The 25,263-nt window shown below is 50.4% G+C and overlaps 4 protein-coding genes across 4 annotated transcripts; all 4 read right to left on the reverse strand.

Annotated features, from left to right (window-relative positions):
* Positions 1 to 4,874: 4,874 nt before the first annotated feature.
* KD926_008266 (GNAT family N-acetyltransferase) lies at positions 4,875 to 6,396 on the reverse strand (the record flags this gene model as incomplete). Its single annotated transcript, XM_053100970.1, has 2 exons — positions 4,875 to 4,992; positions 5,054 to 6,396. 2 exons carry the CDS (start codon positions 6,394 to 6,396, stop codon positions 4,875 to 4,877), a joined length of 1,461 nt encoding a protein of 486 aa, XP_052955424.1.
* Positions 6,397 to 7,361: 965 nt separating this feature from the next.
* Positions 7,362 to 9,316, reverse strand: cpcA (amino acid starvation-responsive transcription factor GCN4; the record flags this gene model as incomplete). The annotated part of the gene is made up of 2 exons (XM_053100974.1): positions 7,362 to 8,986; positions 9,265 to 9,316. 2 exons carry the CDS (start codon positions 9,314 to 9,316, stop codon positions 7,362 to 7,364), a joined length of 1,677 nt encoding a protein of 558 aa, XP_052955425.1.
* Positions 9,317 to 12,507: 3,191 nt separating this feature from the next.
* KD926_008268 (uncharacterized protein) lies at positions 12,508 to 14,366 on the reverse strand (the record flags this gene model as incomplete). Its single annotated transcript, XM_053100975.1, has 4 exons — positions 12,508 to 13,496; positions 13,554 to 13,755; positions 13,812 to 14,010; positions 14,080 to 14,366. The coding sequence occupies 4 exons, from the start codon at positions 14,364 to 14,366 to the stop codon at positions 12,508 to 12,510; spliced, it is 1,677 nt and encodes a 558-aa protein (XP_052955426.1).
* Positions 14,367 to 18,733: 4,367 nt separating this feature from the next.
* On the reverse strand, positions 18,734 to 23,940 carry KD926_008269 (sulfate/bicarbonate/oxalate exchanger SAT-1; the record flags this gene model as incomplete). Its single annotated transcript, XM_053100976.1, has 9 exons — positions 18,734 to 18,758; positions 18,817 to 19,991; positions 20,043 to 20,276; positions 20,336 to 20,535; positions 20,584 to 21,936; positions 22,006 to 22,270; positions 23,177 to 23,210; positions 23,317 to 23,843; positions 23,914 to 23,940. 9 exons carry the CDS (start codon positions 23,938 to 23,940, stop codon positions 18,734 to 18,736), a joined length of 3,840 nt encoding a protein of 1,279 aa, XP_052955427.1.
* Positions 23,941 to 25,263: the final 1,323 nt, after the last annotated feature.

Consider the following 25,263-nt stretch of genomic DNA (forward strand, 5'->3'; position numbering starts at 1 on the left):
GGTTCAGTCGGGTAGCAATGTCGCATCGCTGTTATTCATCGTGGGATTGAAAGGCCGTGATGGCGACTCCAAAAATGAGGGAAATGCTTCAACTTCAGAATGAATGTCGATGGTAGGAATTTGCTTGCCTTGCATCGCTGCAATGACGATGCCAGTTAATTCAGGCGTATACTGCATCGGGAGCGGCAGGTTGATCGGCAGATAGATACATATGTACCATGGTCGGTAAAGACGTCCACTGTCATCACTGAGTCTAACATCGTCTGCATATGGATAACGTCGAATTATGTCAGATATAATTTCAGGAGGTAAAAATGATTGATTGTGGTTGGGTAACTCACTATTGGACATGTTGAAACTGCTTGCTTCTTCTCACATCGGCCGGTCTGTCTGCAGGGCCGGGCTGGACTCCTTGATGAAATCCGATGAGATCAAGACGTCGAAAAGAAATAGAAACAGTCGTAGGCAGATGGATATCGTTCGATGAGTTGTGGTCTCGGAGATCACTTGAAAGAGAGGTTGAAGTCCATCGCTGATGAGTATGTCATGGTTGTATCATGCTATTGCACTTGGGCCAATTATTCTCTTGTTCTGTTTTCACAGACTCATAATAACTGGGATTTGTTAGAACGATATCCCACCTGACCACTCGCTCTCTGGATAGCTCTCTTGGCAACGCGCCAAAAAAAAAAAAGGCCGTTTCCAAACATAACAGGGGAAGTCTCTCTCCTCCATCTCCTTCACTGACACAAAAACGCCCAGGTTCTGCTTGATATCCCCAACTTGTCGTTTTCAGCATTCTTCAGTTCTCAGTCCCAAACCTGCAATACCAAATCTCTTGCAGTCACTCTTTGCCTCGCTCTTTCCCTTCAATCAGCATACCATGTCTTCCTATCCCACCGAGTTTGACTGGTACTATGCACCATGGATAGGGCCCAGGCAACGCAATAACGGTTTGAGGATATGCAGATGGCACGGTATGCTCAGAGTTAAGGAACGTGGGCTGTTGCTGCGCAGTGTAAACTACCAGCAAATGACTGTATGGCTGAATGCCTCTCTTTTGGAACATGGGGGCATATGGTGATTGATCGAGATGATACGAGGTCACTTGGGATGGTTCAATGTTGACTGGGCCGCCTCCCTGGTGCATAGTACCACGTTGCTCAACTCTAGACTAATCATGCCTGGTTGAAGATATTCAGAGGGCATGGTGTGCTCAAAGCTCATGTACTATATGTACTAGAGTTTCCAATCAACCAGGCCAACAAAAGGTGATAATAATGGATCCCACCAACAACTGGAGGGGAGCCGTGAACCTTTTCGAGATAGCTTGCGTTTGATCGAGTAGTATCGCACCTGTAAATTGGCCTGGGAAGGTATTGTGTAGTGATGCTCAACTCCGGGAACCAAAGAAAATGCCACGCATTCCAAGCAGCAAGCAGCCTTAACGCTGTTACGTCGGTTGCGTCGTCTATTTCCCAATCTGAAGACAAGACATAACTTTGCGTCCTGCGGGTTCTTAACAAGAACTCTGACTGCCTTGTCTTTTGAGTGCGGCAAGGCACACGGACACTTATTACAGCCATGGTGTCGTTCCAAGTAAGTCAGAAGAGAAGATTGGGGGGACTGAATGAATGATACGCTGAAAGAGTTTCCTACCTCATTGGCATTTTGTACCAATGGAAATTTCTTAGATATCTTTTGAATGTCTTTTGGCGATTCACCCGCCTTTTTATCATCCATCGCCTAGATAATGACGGTCTTCCACTGCAGGTCATCGTTGACGAGGACATATTTGCCATCTTCCCTTGTGAACAATGCTCTCCACCAGATGACCGATTCTTCCGGATCTTTTTCACCGGGGGCGATGGTGTCGATATAGATGAGTCACCTATCGAAGTCTAGGTCGTCCTGAGCCACCTGGCCATCCTGCGAGGCCCTGCCTCCCTTTGCGAATACACTCGATCGACATGGGGGTAGAAATATATCCACTGAACCGTATAGTAGGCTTCCGATGGCAACAATCTCAAACTTTAATCTGGGATTTTAGGAAGCATTGACTGTTCTTAGCCAACGCCAAAACCCTTAGATCGGTATCTGGGATCCTCCTAGTCGAAACGGCTGGTGTATCTCCCCCTCCCTTGGTTGTCGCTCAAGCCTGCGCGCAACTGCTTGGTATTGAATGGGTATTGACTGGGTTTCGCATACTTGGTGGAGGAATGTACCTTGGTTTGGGGCTTATTGAAGATAAGGGCAGTAGTATGTCATTGAGCTTCTGGACGTACTCAAGCAGCGAAGCGGGGGGGCTGAGGTGGATTCTGAAAGGTTAAGACTTGCCCCGGCGACAGAACCCCCGGTCTAATCACTGGAAAAGTGGCGATCAAATGCCCTGCCAAGACGCTGGTGGCTACGACAACCCGCGTCTAAGTCTTGTCGTCAGTAAGAATCAAGTCAAGTCTTTTCCCCCCCCTTATCTAGGGTAGAATACGAACCGACAGATGTCATCGTCCGGGCAAAAGATGTCTAGGGACTCATTCGCATTGACATATGACCCCTTTTGTGTCGACACCGGGGGCACGCGATCAAAGCCTGAGCGCGCTTGTGACAAAACCTGCGACTTGCTTGACGGTTTGTTTTGCGAACCTTGCGGATTTTGAGGTAAAGGGTGACTCTATCTGTGGGTTTCAGGTTCTGGGAGTGAGCTAGGCTGTAATTTCTCACCAAGTTCGGAAACGAAATCCAATGTGTTGAACTCACAGGATTGACCATCGCCTTGCCGACTTTCACCCCGTCGGACTGGTAAAGGGGATCCTTCTATTCTCTGTCTCGCGAGCCTCGCAGTGACGAATGTAAAGGATCAATGCGATCCAATCTTTCACGGAGTTTGGAAACGAGCGTTTCTTGAATAACTCGACAACGCACCAATATTTGGGAAATGATTTTCAATCCCTCCTTAGCGTTGCAATCACAGAGTTCACCATCGCCGTCGTGCCAATTTCCAAACCGTTGACCACAACGAGGGAATGGTAAGAGAATCAAGAGACGGACTGACACACGCCCATGGAAATCAAACGAAGCGACATACCAGGACAAAGAAGCCATAGTTGCATCTTCTGATCGGGATCATCGAGGGCACGGATGCTTCGTATTTGTATGAATCTCGAGAAGCGGGACAGGCAAACCCTGGGCTAATCTACCAAAGACCTGCAGCTGGTGCGTTCTCTGACAATGTTCCACGTTGCAATAAAAACACGTTTGCAACGCCGACAGGGGTAATTGCTATTGGGATATTTGGGTGAATGGCAGTCCACACGCAGTCCATGCACAAAGGGTAAGCGTGTAGAGGCATGTCCACAGAATATCAATTGTGCCATCTGCACCGAGGTAAGCATGACGAAGTGCATCTTCCAGTTCATCCCTCAAGATTGTATTCTTCCGCTCTTGGAAAAAAAAAAAAAAAAAAAAAAAAAAAAAAAAAAAAAAAAAAAAAAAAAAAAAAAAAAAAAAAAAAAAAAAAAAAAAAAAAAACATCAAACCCCGGATGATATTGAACGCGGTCCAAGATTCCCGTAACAAATCGCCACATAACACTGTAACGTGGGTTGTACTTTTCCTGGTCAATGAACTCAGCCCTGTGGAGGCAGATACCAGCTTCATGGACAAGCTTGTTGCCGTCTGTCCAATGAGTCAAGGCGTGCTTCACCCTGAACAACAAAGGGCACCCGATAGCGCTTGGCAGCAGCCCCCAGGACAGATCCATGAGTATGATCCCGACTGCGAGTCCTTGTTCCTGAGCTGATGAATACCTAAACTAAGATGTCAGCTAACTTGCTCAATCAACTGACACCTCATCATGCTCATCCACACTTACCTCATCATGACCATATCATGGAGGAGAACATCTAAGTGCCAGGTTGGAGGACGATGCAATATACAACAGCCCTGCCTTCTCCAGTGTCAATTCGCATATACCGAAGGACCCTACATTGTCATTCTTGTGGTGAACTCATTGCCTTACCATCTTGCAAGGCACTCGTTCATTCGAGCAATGACAGGGGAAAACATAGTCGGTCATCACATCACCCCCACGTCAATTGACATATGGGGATAGGGTAGGGAATAAAGCGCAAACAATGAGATAAAGCACAGCATGGTTCCAAGATCAATGGAAATAGACGCCGATAGGAATGAAGTATAAGTTCAATCTCGTTGAGTGTTTGAAGGAATAGTTAAGAAATCGAAACATGATCCGGTATGTATATACCGTCCATGTGTGCTAGCAAGAAAAAAGAAAGAAAGAAAGAAAAGCGAAGCGAGATCACAAGCTAGACGAGCAGCAGCACAGAAGGGATATGAACTCTTTGCTGGTCATACAAAAAAAGAAAATGTGACAGAGTGCAGACAGAAAGTAAGTCGGCTATACACAAGACAGCCGTGGAATTATATTGAGACAGAATCCATTTTGGGACGTTATGAGACGGACACACAGACTGCAACCCCTCCCCACACCCCGGATGATGGGAGGTGGGTTACATTGTGGAAACTGCAGCGAGACTGCTCGTCGAGATGACTGACTAGTCTGACTAGTATGTGGCACGAAGAAATGATTTGAAGGGGGTATATATAAAAACGAAGAGTATAGGAAGAGAAAGGAAAGATGGATGGGGAGAAAAAAAAAAAAAGAAAGAAAGAACAGAGGAACGACTCGCTTGATATCACAAATCTACCGTCTAAGTAACCATCAATCTAGACCAGTCGGCCGAATCCGCCACAACGTACGATTGACATGGATTAGACACAGGTGAGATGACACAAGACGCAGCTGCCCCGTAGGTAGTACGTCAGGTCATGTACAAAGTCCACCACCCATTTTCTTACGAGGCAGGTGCCTCCCACGAATCTCGTTTGATCTTCATCACGGCCGACTGCTTATGCGGGAATGTAACCTCACCTTCCTTGTAGAAGCCTGATCGCTGGAGATACTCAATGACCCTAAAATCCGGTTAGCAACGTTCAACAGACCCAATCTACTCCCACACCAACGCAGACTCACTTGACGTTATCCACCCGGGGTTCCAACATGACCGTCTCCGTGCGCAGATCGGCCAGCCAACACCAGTGCACCAACGCATCAAGCCAGATGGCAACTCGGTGGGCGCCTCGGAACTCTTGCTCGCCTACTAGCAAGTGGATGCCCCGATCGTAGTTGCCCGCTCCCCCAATGAGCGGGCCCAGACGGTCCTCCTTGACCCAGTAAATCTCAAAGTACCCAAACGGCTTGCCGTCCCAGCATCCAATCACGGGGAAGCTGTTCCGGCTGCTCAAGTTGTGACGCAGAAACTCCTCCTGTTTTTCGATCGGACCGCCCTCCCCCCAGGACGCATTCACCCGGGGGTCATTCATCCACTTGTGCAACAGCTCCAGGTCGGACGGACTGTCCCCGGGCGGCGCAGCGGTCGGGAGGCCTCTCGTCTTGGCCGAAGGCAGATAAGGCACCCGGAAGGACAGGTACTGCTGCACGCTGGGGATGTACCGCACGTAGAACACCTCGCCCTGGTGGGGCGGCTTGGGCCGGACAGGATGCCGCACTCCATTCGTAAAGATGTACTGGGTGGGCGGGGGAGGGAAATACGTCGGAAGATGGCTCCCGGAGGCATACGGCCCCTCGCTGGGCGCGTACGGAGCTAGGGCCTCCCCTGTGGTACCATGAGACTCGGCTAGATACATACTGTTGCGCACGGGGGCAAAGGTATGCGCCGAGGACTGCGGAGTGAGGGTGAAGAGAAACAGACGGGGATCAAGTTGCCAGAAGGAGCGTCGGCTCACAAACATCGAGCCCCAGATGTCTTGATCCGACGGGTCAGCGCCGACGCAGGATGCCTCGCTGCTGATGATGCCCATTCGCTCCAGCTTCTGCAGCAGGTTGCGACCCTTGAAGATCCCCTCTCGTCGGATGTAGATGCGCCAGTCCCCCTTCGGCCGACCCAACGCAGGCGTGTTTGCCGACGCCTCCGTTTGCATATGCGGATTGGGCTCCGGTTCGTGGAAGTACCACCACAGGGTGACCCAGAGCATCATCGCGATCTGACGAGTCGGTGAGGTGGGTGGCTTGTAGTCACTATCTGAGGGATTGATCATGTACGACAGATAGAGACTGTCATCATGCAGTGTCGGGGAGGTGAATTTGCCCTGGGAGCGACCCGATTCTCGGTCCTCTCCCTCCATTTCCTGGGCGGGTTGGTCGCCGTGGTATTTGGTGGAGAGGACGATGTTCCAGCCCGGAGGCAGAATGGAGCTGCTGGTGTGTGCATCCTGCGACTTGAACATGACGCCACCAAACACGGGTGTGACGGTGAAAAGCTGCCCATTGGGCAGGTGGCACGTATTTTGTCGCATGGTGGACGAGTGCGAAGAGAGGGGATGGGAAGCGACCAGAGCGTGGAATTGGGATGCTGCTGGGCAAGGAAATGCCGGTAGCGGTCAGAGGAAGAAGGGTAGTGGAAAGGGGGAAGGGGGAGGGCCACAATAAAGAGCACAAGAGCCCACGACTGCTTGGTCGAGCAGGTTGTGATTGTGGACTGATCGGTGCCGCTCTTTGCCCTCTTGGGAGGTGACGTAGACCAGTCGTCTTCCTAATGAGGCTTAGCGGCTGGGTGTGCGGAGGGGCAGAGCTGAGTCAGCGTCCTGCCCCTCCACCGAACGCGTCATGTGATCACTGATCGTTATCTGATAATCGCATCCTTGATCAGTGTCAACTTGTCAGCTTCAAGTTCGACATTAATTTGATTTCATGTCACGAGTCACGACCCATCTCCAGGTTCTGCATACGGAGGTTACGAGGTGGAGAAATATTTGGCAAGCAACATGATAATCATATTCAGCAATTTGGGAGTACATAATTAAAACACGATATTAATGACCCATTATAAACAAGCCAACAAGCCAAAGAAATACAATCAAGGCCACGAGTCAATCCTGCGAAAGGAGACATCAGAACCGGCCAACTGACAAACAAATGATAGAAAACACATGCACCCTTTGTTAACAGGGGCGGTGGTAGAAACAGAATAACTAACGAAACAGTGGCCCGAAGATCGAGACCAGACACAAGGAAAACTTTTTATCCCGTCAGCAGCGCCATCATCGGTGGAACCCTTTACTGAATTCCGACTGCAACTGCTGACATTGGGAGGGTGACGCGAGGCATCCAAACCCCCGCCCACCACAGAACCAATCCCATAACCAAAAGATCAAACAGAAACAGCATGAGACACAACGCTATCACAAGGCCAAATCAAACCCGACTTTATAATTTTTTTTGCAGGATTTTTGTGTAATTTCTGTGCTTTTCTTCTTTCACCTCAAACCTGGGTCTGAGCTTGAGCCATAGCCTTCCAGTACTGCTCGCGCTGCTCAGCCTCCTCGAGAGACTTTTCTAACTGGGCAATGCGGCGCTCCATGACATCTTGCCGCTCCAGCTTGCGAGCACGAGACTTTCGGGCAGCCTCGGTGTTACGAGCTCGCTTCATGGCGACAGGGTCGCACGAGTCGAACTTGATGGGCGGCAAGGGCTTGCGCGAACGAGCATTCACACCAGCAACGTGGGAGAGCTTGGTTGCTGGGTTAGAAGAGGGCGACGAAGCAGTCGAAGGCGACCGAGTCTTAGGAGAAGGCATAGGCACCTCGGCCTGCTCCTGAGGCTCGGAGACGGCAGCGGGGGCCACGTCCAAGGTCGTTGAGTCGAAGGGCAACGCAGGGAAAGCGTCCTGAGTGGGGAAGAGAGAATCCCACTCCTCATGTCCAGGAGCCAACTCCATGTCGGTTGCGAACATGGGGGAGGTATCTTGGCTGAAGTATCCTGGCGACTCGAACGAGGGCGTGCTGAGGTCGGTGAAAGAAGTAGACGAGGGAGCCGAAGCATCCATGAGCAAATCCTTGGGCGAGATGGTCCCCGGCGGGGCATCTGCCATGGCCTCCTTGGACGCCATGATGCCGGTCGGAATTTGCTGGGGGGAGGAGAGCATGGACAGGTCGAAGTCCGCCCCGAATTGGTCGGTTGTGAAATCAAAGAGATCGGGAAGATCTACAGAATTAGTCTGGGTCTGGGATGATAACAAAGAAGCCAACTCCAAGGACAGCGCGAGCTTACCGTGGGCCATGTTAGGCGTAGACATCATGCGACGGTGATGCGTCGGGTGCGACTGCTGATTCTGATAATACGAAAGATGGGTGGGACTGTGGAACAGAGGGACGGGTGGGCGATTCAAAGAGGCGGAATTCGGCGCAGAATTCGAAGCCACGGAGGCGGCGTGAACACGCAAGAGGTGCTTCCGACTGGAGGGACTAGACCGATGAGACAAAGACTGAGGGAACCCGGTAGACTGCGAGGCAAGTCTGGCCACACGAGGAACCTGAACTGGCGGACTGGCAAATTGCCGTGGCTGCTGCGGCTGCTGTTGCTGCTGCTGCAAACTGAAGGATTGTCGTTGAGGAAGGTGCCCGGAACGAACCAGAAATGGATGGTAGGCGGCTAATCTAGGGGTTGTACTCGAGAGTACTGGAGTAGAGGAGTCCCTGGGTCGAGGCTGAGGACAAGGGGGATATAGAACGAAGTCCTCCTGTGGGGAGCTGCTGTTGTTGTTGACGTTGGAATTCGAAATCTGAGCCAAAGGCTGTGGGGGCGGAGGTGTTGGAAGCCATGATTGCTGGTGGTTATCCGTGTTGAACGACGTGACGTCGAACGAAGAAATAGTGTTCGGGGAACTTGAGCTACGCGGTGCGCTGCTGAAGTTCAGAGGTCCTGGGACAGGAGACTCTGAAGAAGAATGAAGAGGGGAGAAAATAGAAGACGAGGTCCGTGAAGGATCTATGATGTCTGTCTCGGAGGAGAAAGACGGGCTCTTTCCGTTAGACGGATTTAGAAGGCCATTTTGCAGTAGTAACTGATATGCAAGGTCCTGGTCAATCTGAGCGTGTATGGTGGCGGCTGTCCGCGATTAATCTAGAGAGAAGTGGGGGAGACAGAATAGTGATAAGTGGTGAAGTGTTGTTGAGAGAATAATGAAGATGGAGGAGACAAAGAAGAGAGAAGAAAGAGAAAAGGAAGCGCCAGGCAGCGACGAGGAATCAGGCACTTCTTAAACTCGAGTGTGCGCCCGTGGACCGGACCGGCAGCCAATCAGCGGTGGGGATCATCTCCGCCTGTCGCGCTAACCGGATCGAGGCAAGGCGCGGCGGTGAACGCGGTCAGCAGGTGTGACTCACATCTTTGGGGCCTGCGGATTGGCCCCGTCTGCCCGAGGGGTGCCCCAGGCATTCCCGTGCCTACTCCGTCGGTACTAGATTCTTGCTAGACTCTTGCTAAACTCTTGCTAGACTCCTCACTGTGTACGCTGACTGAAACCGCTGGCCTAGCCATTGTCCAATAACCTGCATGTCGCCAGCCGGCGGCTGACGCACAGCCTCTGTCGGGGACTGTTTTGGGAGTGTCGGGGAAGGCGCATGGAGGAGCCGCAAGTGGGCGGATGACTAATCCCGCCGGCGTTGGTGTCCTCGAAGGGCGCGGCCTCAAACCCGTTCGGGCAAGGCTGCCTTCCGTGCCATCCGTCCTTGCTTTTCTTTTCTCTTACTTGCGCTAACGGAATTGACAGGCAGACATATCAAGGAGTAGCCAGCGACGAGGAATGTGAATGTGCATGTGTATGGGCATGAACCGTGGACGACGAGTATGGACTACGGAGTATGAGTATGGAGTGCAGAAGGACAACGGATCGACATGCGCGACAATTGATGATTGGGTCCAAAATCCAAGGGATCTCGATAATAACGCACAACCCTAACTCACTTCTTTGCGCACGCATTTCCTCCGTCTCAGGAAGCCTTGACATTCCACAATGACAGATCCATTGAATTCATCTCCTACCGATCAGACATACGTATATTGGTCCCCTCAATCCCCTTGGCCCAACTCCCCCCTCCTCAAATGAAAAGACACGAGAAACCCTCCGTCACCAATTCCCATTATTAATACCAGTGACGACGGACGGAGACTCTCCTATCTAGTTCTCCATACTCTACTCCGCAGGGCCTGATCCTCGAGTAAGCAGAGTTTTTTTCGCATCTTCAAGCGGGTGGAAAAGGAATACGACCGGACAGATGAAACCAACCACGGTTCCTGCCCCCTTCGCCTAAAAAGCCCGCCGTCCAACTTTAGCCCGCCGGAACCAAGGTTTACCCTCTAGTTTACTTAGTGGTGCCCTTCAAGACTCAAAGCCCAAGAATAAGATGACGAACACCGGGCCGGTCTAAATTATTAATGCAGGTTGATCCAGGCAATCGCAATCTTGTTTTTCCTGCCATTCGAATAGAGCATGGGAAATGGAAATTGGCCAGCATCTGCAAGTGGAGAGCAATACGACAGAGTAATAACCCATGTGAAATCAGAAATTGAAAAGGAAACCTTCAGGCGACCAACAAGCAATGAAAATGAAACCAGCGGGCGCATTGAGCGCCTAATCCCCTAGTTCCGAATAACCTCCGGACTCAAGAATGTGAAACTGAATGAAAATGAATGGGGACGCATTTCTCGGGTTTTTCCGTCGAGGTTGCTCCCGATCCCTAGCAAGGGCTACTCCTAGTCCTACGGAGTATAATCATTTATCCCCGGAGAATGACGCTCAACTCCGGTCTGCAGTCTGCAACTCAGCCTAGATTGAAGATTTCTCCTCCGTCAATGAAAAAAAAAAAAAAAATTATTCTCAATGCCTAGTTAACTACCAGCCAACAAACAATCCAATTCGATAACACTCGCCAAGTCAAGGAACTAATAACCTCGTAATGGTCCCATGATCGATTTAAGTTGCAGAGGCTAATTGATTGCCCATTGATCTCTTGACTATTCTGTCCGCCTGCGCGACGTTGGTCTCGGTTAATGACGTGGTGATTCACAAGGCCAGAAAAGCCGGCATTCAAAGTTCCACATTAATAATCGTCGTTCGAGAGCCGCAAGATTTCGATTTCTAAGTCATGCATGTACCTCGCTAAGTATACACTCCGTACATTGAACTGTGTTATCATTGGATATCATTATAGTATCTGCATGGTCTAGGTTGATTCTGGACATGTGAGCAAAAAACAACTTCCTAATACGAGCTGCTGTTGTGTTTCATCCGGATATATACTTCAACACGGTGCGGGTCAGCTGGTCGTAGGTCCTACGAAAATAAACATTGTAGAGATTCTAGGCACTTGGGGGACCGCAGTCGTCAAAAATAATTAAATGAATGAACAGGGACCTTGATTAATACTAAGGATTGAACGATTGATCGGTCTTATCAATATGAAGCATTTTCATCGGTCACTTGATTGATTTGACCAACGTTGCAGTATGTCTTAAAACGCTGCCTATGCGAAGGCGGTTGACCGGCCCTGGGGTGCATCAGCCCGATCGCAAACGATATATTTCAGTAAAGTTTGTCTATTGCTTGACAATTGAATAAATAGATGATAGTATTAAATAGTTCCTACTCACGGTTTTGTGACGGTCGCAAGTGACTTTTTCTTTACAGTCGGAGGTTGAATAGGTTGACTGCACGTAGCACGCTTAATGAACTAGTCCGTAAGTTATGGTAAAAATTAGAACCAGTTCAGGAACGGAAATCTCGGACTAAGAATAAGGTACACCTAGCGGTGTGCGTGTCAATGACTAGACATACTCCATACCCATATGGCAGATGCATGCCATAATCCATTGACATCCATCCACACCGCATCCACATGGGTCGGAGTGGAGAGATGCAGATCCAATCGCATCAATACCACCCACCAGGGTTTACTGTAGAACATCAATGCGTGTGAAGAATCAAATCTATTAATTATTACCTATGATGCTAGAAAAAAAGGTATGAAACTATGGTACCATCGGCATGCTAGACACACCAAGACCACGCAAGCATACCGCACCGAAGTCGATAGTTCGGTCAATCCGAGTGGTGGGAGGATCCAACATGAAGTACCAGGGTCCCATACCCCATCACCCTTCCTCCCACAGCAGGGTATCAAAAAAGCAGAAGACAAAAGCAGCATCAAACGGCGAAACAAAAACATAAGCTCAGTATAAATCAGAACAAAAAACAAGTGGTATCAATCTAGTTTGGACGGCGCACAGCATGAACACGCAAGACCGACCCAGGCCTCTCTTGCGCGAACGGATATCATAAAAGGAATGAAATTCGGTCTGATGCCGAGACACCAGGCCGGAAAATGACCGCCAAAGCAACATAGGGTATCAGTGACACTCTCCGGCAGACCTCTTACAAGGATACCAAAGAAGCGACAGGACAAAACAAAACAGATCAACAGGTACAAAGCATGATCCTTTTTTTTTTTTTTTTTGGGTTTTCGTTTCAGTTTCCAATCGTCAGTCAAGTGACGATCTAAGTAGAGGATGGTGATATGAAAGTATTAAGCCCACCATCGCTCATACTCAACAATCCGCTCGGTGGGATTTCAAGCAGCAGCCTGGACGGGGGCGGCGGTGGAAGAAACGTTGACGGGCTTGTTCTCCTCGGTGGCAGGGGTCTCAGCGGGCTGGGCGCTCTCCTCGGCGGGAGATTCCTCAACGGTCTCCTGCTTGGGGGCAGCCTCGGGCTTGGCCTCAGTCTCGGCCTCCTTGGGGGCCTCAGACTTCACGGCCTTGCTGGGCTTGCGGAAGAGACCTCCGAGCTTGTTGCCCTTGGGCTTGGCCTCGCCATCGGTGCCCTCATTGTCGGAGTCACCCTTCTTCTTACCGAAGTTACCGAAGAAAGAGGTGCGGCGCTTGTCCTTGGGGGTCTCCGCGGCAGGGGACTGAGCGGGGGTGGCCTCCTTAGCGGCCTCGCCCTCGGTAGGGGCAGTGACGCTCTCGGGCTCGATGGGCTTCACAGCAGCATCCTCGACGGGGTTGTCAAGTTGAGGAGCAGTGCTGGCGACAGCAGGAGTCTCGGCGGGAGAGGCGGCCTCCTTCTCAGACTTCTCGTGAGAGGGGCTGGTGACCTTCTGGAAGAAGTTGCCGAAGCGAGAGGTACGCTTGGACTTCTCGGCCTTCTTTTCCTCACTCTTCTCCTCCTTCTCTTCCTTCTTCTCTTCCTTATCCTCCTTCTTGTCGTCAGCCTCAGCGGGGGTGGCGGCAGGAGCCTCAGTAGCAGGAGCGGCCTCAGAAGATTCGGCAGCGGGAGCAGCAGCCTCAGCGGGAGCCTCGGTGGAGGCCTCGGCGGGCTTGGCCTCCTCGGCCTTCTCCTCCTTCTTTTCTTCCTTCTTCTCCTCGCCCTCCTCCTTCTTTCCGAGGAGGGTTCCGAACAGGCTAGTCCTCTTGCGAGACTGAGAGCGGCTCTTGGCGGTGGCCTTGTCATTGGGCTCCTCAACGGGGGCAGCTTCCTCCTTCTTCGCCTCCTCCTTGGCCTCAGCGGGCTTGTCGGCAGGCTTGGCGGCGGCGGCGGCGGCGGCGGCGCCAGGGTTGGCTGTGGTATTTATTAGCATTCATTCGCTTCGTGCACCCCCTGATATGTCAAACTTACTCAGCTTCTCAAGCTCGGCCTTGTAGCCCTCGCTAGCGGTGACAGTCTCCTTCTCGGCCTTAGCCTCAGCGGTCTTAGCCTCAAGGGCGGCGATCCAGCTGTCACGCTCAGCAGCGCTCGAGGCCTGGAAAGTGTGCTTGTGTCCGTTGACTTTGAACAAGAACTCGTTGCTACCTTCCTTGGTGACATCGGTGACATCGGCCTATCAACTATTAGCCCCTTCTCCCATCACCTTTTGCGCGCGACAGAATAACTCACCAAGTTGAAGATACCAGCGGGGATAGCCTTGTCCTCGGCGCGCTTGGTGTAGAAGAGCAGACCCTTGCCGGTCTGGCTGGCCCAGGCGGCGATGGGGTTGGCAACGGCGGGCTTCTCGTTCTGGTGGAAGACGGACAGGTTCTTGGCCTCGACAGCCTCCTCGCTGAAGTAGAAGAAACGCTTGGAGAAGCGCAGGCTCCTAGTAAAAAACAAAATCCGTCAGTAACCTAGACCTTCGCGCTATATCCATCATCTTGAATGCGCTTACTTGACGAGACCAGGGGCCTTGTGGCCGAGCACACCCTCGGAGGCGGGGGTCACCTCCTCCTTCTTAGCCTCCTCCTTGGGCTGCTCAGTGGCGGCATCCTCCTTCTTGTCCTCAGCGGCGGCAGCGACGGGGGCAGCCTCGGTGTTCTCGGCGGCAGCCTCCTGGGGGGCCTCAGCAGCAGGAGCCTCCGTCGCGGGAGCCTCGGTGGCAGCGGGCGCCTCAGTGGCAGGAGCAGCAGCAGGAGCGGCGACAGGCGTCTCCTCAACAGGCTTCTGAACGTCAGACATGGTGATTAGGTAGTTATTATAGTATTGGGTTGATTAAAATAGATGGTAATAGGGAAGCTGGCGAAGCTTCGTAAATAGGCGTCAAGGTCGAGCTGGGTATCTCTGAAAGGGGGGTATCTCAACAAACAAGAGCTTTCTAAGCACGAAGGGCTAGAAGAGCTCGGGTATCACAACGAAAGGTAAAAAGGGTTGGAGGGAGTGAGAAGGGAAAAAAAGAAACGAACCAAAGTCGTGGTATGGAATGGAATGGAGAGAGAGAAGAGAGAGAAGGAAGGAAGAAGAAGAAAAAGAAGAGAAGAAAAGAGGGAAAAGGGAAAAAGAAAATACCCAAGGAGAAGGGGCGAAAGGAGGGAAAACAGTAACGAAAATCGCATAACCCTCCTCCCCTCCCCCCCCAAAAAAACCAGAATAAACCGGACGCAAAGACAAGGGTGTGGACAGCAGCGGTGCCCAGAAAGGAAAGGAGCTGCAGGGCGGCCAGCCTAGACAGAAAGAGGGGTGGGTCCGTTCTTGCTCCCGTTACGGTACTGGGAACCACCCAAGGTACCTTTTTTACTTTTAGTTTTTACTCCGTAGAATAAGGGGTGGCCCCATCCGTTGGTATCAGGTGCTCTGCACTCCTGCAGTCTGTAATTTGTACAGAGTACGGTATACACCGTAGGCGCCCTCCGTATAGTCAGGGTTACGCCCCCTTGACTGCCTCTCAATCAACATGCCTCAACAAATGGCATCAACCCTTCGACGCGAACTTGAAACCGCCCATTATTGTGCAGAATTTTCCCTTTTGCTGGTCAATTAACCTGGGCGGGTTTAGAACACGAAAAGAAATTTGCACTAAATTAAACTAAAAAGATAAATAAATTAAAAACCCAGCAGAAAATTCAACACCAACAAGAAAAAGGAACTTTCCCCCCTTTATCAAAAAATCAAAAAGGAGTCGGGAGACCAACTATGACAGCTAAGAGCAGTTCTCCTGCTCCTGCTAAGATTACCGGTCGTGCAGATTAGCTAACTAACGGCTCTAGCCCCCCTCCTTCCCCCCTCCCCTCCTGAAAAATTTCAGCTCCGAGTTTGATGATCATTAAAATTTCAGCCTGACACCTGGGAGTATATTCAATATTGTCTGTGATAGATTGATGCATATGAAAGGCGAACTAAGAGTCAGCATTTCCGATCTGCTTTGCAGGGGACGGAGTAAATCGAGTGATGGCAATGAAACGGTGGTAGGACAGGACCGGACAAGACAAGACAAAACAAAACAAAAACAGGACGGATCCTGTCACCTGGACCTGCTGAGCTCACCGCGGCGGTGGGACATCCAGCCACCCATTCGGGTTGGAACCGTGGTCCCCTTTTCAGATCATCCCGGTGGGTAAGGAAGTGAACCAGAAGATTTCGAAAACGCGTGGTTGAGTCATAGCTTTGTATGTCGTCTTTCTCCTATTCTACATGACCATGGAATATGAACTATGGATTCATATCCAGTCAAGATCCTCACTTAATAGAAACAAATAGCGTTGCTTTGGATAGATAGTAATAGATCATATCGATCGATCTTATAGTTGTGGATGTCCTTTGTATACACTGTAGTGTATCCTCCGATAGAAAGAAAGGGGACGAAGAAAAAAAGTGAAATCACCGCCCAACCAACCCTGACCCTGGCTCCACCCAATGATCTCGATTCTCGCCCCCCTTCCCTCCCCAGTAAGTAACTTCACTAAAATTCCCGTGTTCTACTAGGTCCTCAATAAAACTTCAACGAAAAAACAAAAAAAATAAAAACAAAAACAAACCAGAAATACTCGAGAAAATCCCACGTAGCACAGAGTACAGTAATTAATTGGCAGATACCTAAGGTAACCAAATATCAACAACAGGAATCATATCCGAATATCCTGACAGCCCCATGTCTGTCCATCCATTCTTCCCCAAACCTTACCCAGCGGAAAAAAACCAGACTTGACTTGAAGGTGAAAAGATGTGCAGAAAACCCATTTTGCCCTTGGCGCAGTCGCGTGGACGGGCCTAACGCACGATAGGCCCCGTGACTCGGGCGCCGGGACCAACCAGCTCGGGGCGTGCCCCTCCATCAGGGAAGATGTCATTCATTTTTCAAAAAAAAAAATTTTTCTCCTTTTTTTCTTTCTAACCTTTTCAAGAGCTTCTGGATTCATTCCTGTCTCTTTTGTACATGGAGGGGTCAATACTGGATATCAATGAGCAACCGTACAGGGAATCCCATTGTTCTATTACACACAGTACCTTATCTATAGCCATGTAATATTCTACGGAGTACAGTACATACACTCAACGTGCTCAAAATTGGTTGCCGCCCATGAGGTCAGAGGTTCGTGGCATCGTTCCTCGTTTTAACTTTCCAACGGAGTACGGAGTAGGTTGACTGTTTGAGAATTTGAGATGGAATGGAAGATTCTAGTTTTTTTGTCTGTATGTCTTGGATCGGGGTAATCTCGTTCTAACCTACCTCTCTACGGAGTACCTAGTTACCTATCTTGTTTCATCCTCACGGCGGTTCTTGTTTTGAAGGATTCAGGATCAAGATACTTCTTGTCTTGCTTTTCTTGTCCCTCCTACTTTCTTTGGTTGAGTATTATTTGGCTAAGGTAAAATAGAAGAAAAAAAAAATCAAAGCGTTACGAGTACGATGCCCTTGAGTTCGGTTACGTAGCCATCATTTTAATTGGCAAACGAGAACAACTCCCAGACCAGGCCGCAACTCACAACAGAACCTAAAGAATGGATGAATCCAAGCCCAAGGGGCAAGAGAAAAAAAAAAAAAAAAGATAGTCTAAGGGTTAGACTACCTTACTCGATAGCTAGCTAACGGACTAGACCACTAGTAATCTAGCATAGCAGGTCATTAGCGCCGTGGTGGATGCTTGCAGGGGAGAGCCCCACTTGGACTGCGCTATTGTGCGGCAGCCCTATCTCCTAGGTACTTACCTACCGGAGTACACGGTGTCCTCGACTGACTGGGGGCGTCGCAGCCTTGCGAATGAATCAGGTAGGTAGATACTCTAGTTAGCTATACCAGATAGCTAGTTAGTCAAATGGAGGGGGCGGAAGTAAGCACGAGAACCTAATACAGTAGACCTCTTCATCTACAGTACATACTACGTAAGGGTATACATATAGTCAGTATGTATTCCCGGTAGACTAAACGACTAGTCACCCAGTCTAAAGAAAGCAAGCATAACGGCTCCACTCCCCCTTTTCTCATGGACCGTTTCGAGACCACCCGACTCGATGCCCGGTCCTGGCCAATCAGACCACCGTCGATCCCGCCCATCTGATGATCGCTGGTCTTGGCCCGTGTCGGCTCGTCTGGCCTCTGTCTTGGGGATTTCATCTTATTGGGATGCGCGCGGGCGGTTTCATCCGTTCTCTGTTACTGGTTTGTTGAGTCTTGTTTCGGAGGACGATGCGCCGATTTTACTTCCATTCATGAGTGATGACGGATTAGACGCTGGACGTCTGCCGTAGATATTCCGGCGGTCAGTTAGTTGAAGTATCTCGGTTCCTTCGTGATATCCAGTCCAGATCGGATGGCGCCATGCTGGCGTACTGAGTAATGGTTGCTCCGGCGCTAAGCGAGTGTCGGGACTCGGTAGGGTAGATGAAGTCATGAACGGATGGTCTGTAGCATCCCGGGAGAAATAGGATATACCCGGGCCCGGTAACCGTACGACTACTCTACGTCCACGGGTAGCTACGACGGTCTGAAGAAAAAAGACCAGGTACCGTAAGGACTCGACACTCGACAGAAGGGCAGGTTCAGATTGAATTACCGATACAACATTCGGTTTTTTTTTGGTTTTTTTTTTTGGTTTTTTTCTTTTTCTTGCCTTTCCCGCTGACACCTGCAGCCATGCATCCACGATGTGGATCTCAACGGCCCATCATGTTCTGTACAAAAAAGGACGAGATTCGGCTCCCTATCAGATATCATACTACGGAGTATATCATATCATATTATGTCGCTCTTCTCCGTAAATTGATCAATCCCATCCTCTCTCCCCGCACGCGACCACCTGACACATCTCTCCGATCATGTGCGCAGAAATGGCATCATCTTGCAGGAAGTCTCATGACTGCGGCTCGGCCTTTTTCCTTCCCGCGCTTCGTACTTCGTTTTGCACGGCTCAGTACTCACCCAATTGACTATATAATCACGTCATGCTGATAGCCCACGACCTCATTCCCACGTAATAATAGCAGGTACATACACACATACACACAACTAAACGCTCAAACAGCCGCCAAATCAAACCAAATGAATTATTATGCAATGAAGAACCCCAAAAGACACATTCCAATTCCAATCAACGATTCGCCATGCAAGTCGTTCACGCTGCCGTCGTAAGAACATAACTGGTAGATAAAGTTAGCGCCGCGTCTAGTCGATCAGAGGATCCCATTAAACACTCACGAGGTAATGCTGTCCATCCGTTCCGTGGTCAACTTCAAGCTGACCGTCAAGAGCTCCCGCGCAACCTCCGGCTCGGCCTCCCGCAGGGCCTGCCACTTCTCTGCACTCAGACACCAAGCCACGCAGTCTTGCTCTGCCTTGACCGTCGCCGTCCGTCGCGTCTCGCTGAAGAACGGCAGCTCGCCACATGGCCGTCCCGCCACGATGAGCTCGAAATACCGTCCCTGTGGCAATTCATACTCCGCGCGTAGCATGCCCGACTCCAGGAGATAGAATGCCTGGGGGACATCGCCTTCTTCAAACAGGATGGTGCCCGCGTTGTAGTTTTCGCGAGCGAAGTACGTGCATGCCGAGAACCAGAAGTCCTCGTTTCGCAGGCTCAGCCCCTGGAATGTCTGCAGGAGGAGAGGGAGAGGTTGACGCATCGCCGACCATGCCGCTGGGACCATCACGGCCGTCTCGTCTTCACGCAGGGTCGTGGTAGCAGCCTGCTGCAGGTACCGGTGACGGGGTGAGCCCACGATAGCGTCGTGCATCTGGTGGGCAGAAGGTGGCGCAGGGACCTCCAAGAAGGTCGGCGACGCTTTCTTCTTTAGTAGAGCTTCGCGGTGGCTATAGAATACTTTGAGGTAGTCATTCTCGCAGAACTCGAGGGCCGAGTTGAGATCCTCAAAAATTTCCACGCCGTTCTCAGGCACAAAGAGCTCAACATTTTGAAGGCTGCGGCCCACGTCGCCTTGTACGTCCAGCCCTGAAATGATTATCTGCACGTTTCGTTTCCGAAGCACCCGATTGATGCGTGTAAAGGCCTCGGCTGCCGAGAAATCCATGCCGTACACTCGAGTGAAATCAAGGATCAGGAACCGAATCGGGCGTCGGTTGAATGACTCCTCTTCGATAAGGCCGCGCATGGTATTCTCAACATTGACGATCGTCCCAAAGAATAGGTAGCCGCCGAGTTTGGTGATTAGAGTTTGCTGGCCTGCCTCTCTCAGGAATCGCTGTTGGATAGGAGGCCTTCGGACCGTGGAGCCTGTAATCTTGCCGGAGAACGTGGCCCGGATGGCCGACTTGCGCGATGTTTGGACCACAAAGCTCATGCATGCCAGGATGATACCGATAAAGATGCCAACGACGAAATCCCAAGCGCCCATTGTTACAACAATGATAACAACCTCCTCAAGTTAGTAAGCAAGTCCTACGAGAGAATGATAATTTCAACTTACCGTCACGTATTCGTGGCGATGCAACTTGCCCCAAGTGTCAACCAGAGCCTCCTGCATCAGCTCGATGCCCAGCATGAATATGAGAGCTCCCACGACCATCACCGGGATGAACCCGACGATTACGGGACCGACGAGAAGGATGCCCCCGGTGGCAGCCGCAAGCATGATTCCCGCCAGACGATTGTTACCTCCACTATCAATGAACATCAGACTGTTGGTATATACAAGGTAATTCTAGGAACTCATTAGCGAATGCGTAGTCACATGCCGCTCGAATCAACCGCGAAGCCTACCTGAATGCTGCCTGCAAACCCCGACAAGGCATTGGTCACTCCATGGGCCATGAGCTCACGGTCCACGTTCAGGTTATCCTCGCCTGTGGATATTCCAAGGGCCGGAACATTGATAGGGACATGAAGAACCCCAAAGAAGGTGAGGGCAAACATAGCGGGAATAGTATCCACAAACGCAGTCCAATCCACAGCACCGAAATCTGCATGTGTCAGCTTGTATAGCTCCAAATAGCCGGAGGACGACTCACCATAAAGTGTATAGAAATGCCACCAGGGGTTCGATGATGACGGAGCCTCAAATACCCAGCCACTATGGCGCAAGGCGTCCATGGACACCCGCGCGCTCAACTTGACAATGTAGAAGATGATAGCTACGCCAATGAAATAACCACCCACCAAGAAATTCGAACGCACAAAGCGCTTCAAAACAAGAAGGCCAACTGCAAGCAAAACGGGTACAATCCAAAGAAATACAGTATCCAGCTGGAAGAGTTTCTGCAACGTAGGAAGCGTATACTCAAGAGTTCCTGGTAGTCGAGCCGACACCTCCACGCCGGTCTGCATGAGGAAGAAGCCCACACCACCGATACAGCCGATCAGGATGTGCCTGGGGAAGAATCCAATCAGAGAGCCCAACCCACACGTTCCCATCAAGAAAAACACCAACCCTGTCAGAATCGAACTGACAGAGAAGGCCAAGATGCAGGTCGCCAGAACAGACTTTGGGTTATCCTGACCAACGCGGGCTAGAATAGTGAAAGCCATCTGATGAAAGAAGGGGACGACTTCTATCATCTCACTGCCTATACCTCCCCGAAATATAGACCCTCCGCAAGAGAAGACCAATTGAGAGATGATGGTACTGACGTAAAACATGGAGATGCCATCCGATCCCAGCTCGGAGAATATCGGCTCCCCCAAGGGAAACAAGATCATTCCGTACGAGAGAGCATCGAGGATGTTGAGCAAGAGTCCGAGGAACACGGACGGAAGAAGACTAACTGGTTCAACGATTCCCCTCTGCCACACGGTCCGCCTATCCCATGACTTCGGATTACTCACTGATCGAAAAGTAAAAGCAGCTTTCGAAAGGGTCTTATGAAATGCACTAGATCTCTGATCAAGTGTCACACCCTGTCTCTCAACGTCTTCTGCAATTCCGTAGTTACGACTGTTCTTTGACTGCGAGGATCTGGGAAGTAAAGAAGTTCGTTCGCTGACGGGGGCCTCATGCGCGTCGGTTGTGAAAGCTGGAATTGCTTCATTCTCCCTAACGCCGCTCCCTGATGTGCCGCTGTCCCTGTGGCCTAGGCCACTTTCAGGGTAGTCGGAAGGACTCCGAATCATCTCGGTCAACACCGAGGATCCCGTAGCAGGGCCAGGGAGCGACGTGATGTCAAGAGGAGCGGACATTTCAGGAACTACAGTATCAGCTGGCGATGAAGAAGAAGCGTTAGGTTGAGAGGCCTGGTGAAAAATGTCCAGAGACGGGGGAAGCGTGCTTCGTTCCTGTGGTAAGGAGCTTCCATTAAGCGACAACGCAAAGGATGCCAGTTCGGCCGTTTGCTCTCGGAGGCCATGGGATGAATAATGAGCAGGGTCTAAGTCAGCTGGTTAGCATTCTTACTACGTCTTTGCTCAGATCCGAGCTTCCATGTATCGCATCGCACCTTGGGTGTGGTTGAAGGACCGGTGATAAAAGGAGCGGGTCGGAGTCCTGTAACTGCCTCCACCAGACCCCGAGGCTTCAATCCCCAGAGTTCGAGGAGGACTGCCACCGTTTGCCTGTTCAACGGGAACGTCAATCGAGTCTCGATCCACGCTGTTTGGGGGAGAGGAGCGGCGTGGAGACAGTCGAGAGGCGCATGAATCACTGCGACCTCGCGATCGGAAGACACCCATCGTGGAGAACGCCGGACAGGTCAACTCCCGGGACTTTGGATAATATGAGCGTGCAATCACGCAACGCCGACCCCGCAAGGAACTTGACCTGGTGGCTTAAACTTCTTGATAACAATGGTTGGGTGCGGAGAAGAAAGATGGCAGATGACGCAAGTGTCAGGCAGAAAACCAGGGGCAATTGGCATCGCTATGCTAAGGGGACATTGTGCGGGAAGAACGACAATGAATAAAGCTAGAAAAAAAAGGATATCGATGAGGATGAAGAGGCTGTTGGAGTGAGAGAGAAAAGGACGAGGTGGGCGAGAAAGCTAAGCTAAGCTAAAGCAAGGAACTGTTATCGACGGGTGACTAAAAAAAGTCTTATCACGGGTTTATCACCGCTCCACCCGGGGGCTGCCTTAGTCGCCTGGTCTAGCCTGCCATCCTACAGAACGGAGTACGGACTAGTACTATTATGGGGCGAAAGAGAGCGAGTGGGTTTGATTTATACGATGTGCTATCAGTTGTTGATGGATCATGGCCCATCATGAAAAAAAAAAAAAACTCGGTGCTATCGTATTTCCGATCGAGTGGAGTCTGTCTTGTCAGTCTCAATAGCCTCATATCACGGACCAACAAGGTAATCGCCGGATATTTGCTTGCTTATGCCGCGTCTGATATGGGAAGCTAATGCAGGCCTTAGGCTGTTTCTGGATGCAGCGCCGATCATGCAGCTATGTGTCGTATTTCTTAGTCAAAGTAAATCCTGATGTCGACCATTCTACCAGGATACATCTTTTAGGATGGTCTTTCCATCGGGTCTATCGGAATTTATATACAAACAGATTGGGTATCACAAAACTAAAAGAAATCATCATTAAACCAATCCGGAAGAACCGGTCAACTTAATCGCTCCAAAAATCCCTGTGCAATTAATCTTTCCACATCGCCCTGCCGTACGTACAATTGACTGTTTTTCGTCAGATTGATAACCCTGGTCAATCGTTAGCTCTCAAGTACCACGTTGGAATGAATCAAGCCAGCCAAAAAGCAGCGGACTGGGTATAAGAAAAGAGAATGACAACGAGGGGACGACATACCCATATTCCGTCTGAATCTCCCCAGCATCTTTCAACACTCTCACATCAATGAACAGATCCTTCGGAGGTTCCAAGCTCCCCGTCAGATCGATCTCCGTCCACTGTCCCTTATACGCAGCCAGCATATCACTATATTGCCGGAAATACTCCTCCTCTTCGGGGCTTAAAGAGCTATGATTCCCTGCCTGCGTACTCATGGGCCCCGACGACGCTCCCTGCCCATCCTCAGCCGGCTGCTGCTGTTCTAGCACGTCGATGCCGGTCCAGCACAATTCTTCGAGTTTCTCGGTCCGCACGCGGTGGTAGGCCAGGAGACATCGCTTGTTGCGGCGCGTGCAGAGGTGGTCGACGAGTAGGGCGCATGCAATGTCCGGCTGAGAGGAGGGGTTGAAGCTTCCTTCGAAGGGCGCGAGAAGACGAGCAACGTCGCGATCTAGGTCGCGTACTTCGCGGGCGACGGCCCGGACCATTTCGGTCTGGTAGGGCGGGAGGTGAACGAGCGATTGGGTACGTTTGGCATGTTGAACCTAGTAGGAGCGGAGTCAGGGATATGTGAATAATGAGGAAGGAAAAGCCATTGGGAGCGATGGGACGTACCAACTTATTTCCGAGTTCGCCGTACATTGAGGGGGGTCGGCACCAACGGGTCTTTTGATGATCGAATAGTAATTGAGTGTAGGGACTGAGCTGTTTGGTCTGCGGTGATGTATAGGAGGTAATTCAAGGGCCCTAGACTGTTCGGTTATAAATAGATTGCAATATCAATTGTCGTATAAAGTGGTGAGATGATGAGGTGGGTGAAATAGACTTGACAAATATCAAAGCATCTGCGATACGCGTGATCCCCGCCGCTCCAGACTCCACGTGATGGAGCGCGCCAAGCCTTCTCTTTGTACTCCGTCCCTGTCCATAACCACTCCTCGGTGAGGTGGTAGGATAGGTCATGGTGTTTAGGAGGACCTCTGCAGCTGGCATCAACTCACGCCTGGTCTTTAGGCTTTCTTTCTTGACTGCGGCAGCTATTCAAAGCGCTAAAAGTCCCTTAATTTTGTACTTAGAACTAGAACTTTATATAGAACTAGTTAGTGACGCCCAGGGCTTACCCCCTGGCGGCCTTTGCCCCAGCAGGGGATGGCGGGTCACGTGCCTAGGCGGTGAACCGCGGCCGTAAAATATAACTAAACTAAACTAAACTAAACCACTCCTCGGTGCAGTGCACGATGAATAAAGGCCATGGGGGCGTTCAAGGTGCCCCAAAATCCATCTCAACTCACCAATTATATGCCATGGTCTGCATGCACTCGAAAGAGAAGGCAGATTTCTGTCATAAAATATCTTTTTACCCTCTCCAAGGTCTCCCTTCGATTATATAACTCTTGGTACAATCACACTCGAAATCTCTGTTTTGTCTGCTTCCATTGGCCTCACTAATCTGTTTGGTACATAACGCTCTACAATGAAGGGGGAAAGGGAGCATATTTAACCTTAAATGACTTAGTATCTCCTGTATAACGAATGGAACCCATACTAATATTCTATCACTAACAAACCACCGAGACGCAAACGTACAATAACCACAATTAATGAAAGCAGAATTCCACCCTTGGCATGAATAAAACTGTCGCAATCATGCCAACCAGAACGAGGCAAAAAGAAAATTAACCAAACCCAGAGAAAGGGAAGGGGAGAGGGGCAGCGAGCCCAAGTAGAGAATGAAGACAAAGCACGAAATGAATAAACAAAAAGGGAATACAAACAACATAGGGTCTGAATCAACCAGGCTTTGAGCCTCCCAAAAAACAAAAAGGTATTCCAGTCCCAAGAAACAAAGAGCCTACCCAATTTATTCAAGTAAAACATGGCATATACACCATAATGAATGATTCCGTCAGGCTTTCATCATCATATCACAACTATCATCTCAGGACATACTATAGGGGATCTACC

This window comes from Aspergillus affinis (assembly GCF_023601865.1).
Source record: "Aspergillus affinis strain CMG 70 chromosome Unknown NODE_52_length_214890_cov_85_929348, whole genome shotgun sequence".
Classification (NCBI taxonomy): domain Eukaryota; kingdom Fungi; phylum Ascomycota; class Eurotiomycetes; order Eurotiales; family Aspergillaceae; genus Aspergillus; species Aspergillus affinis.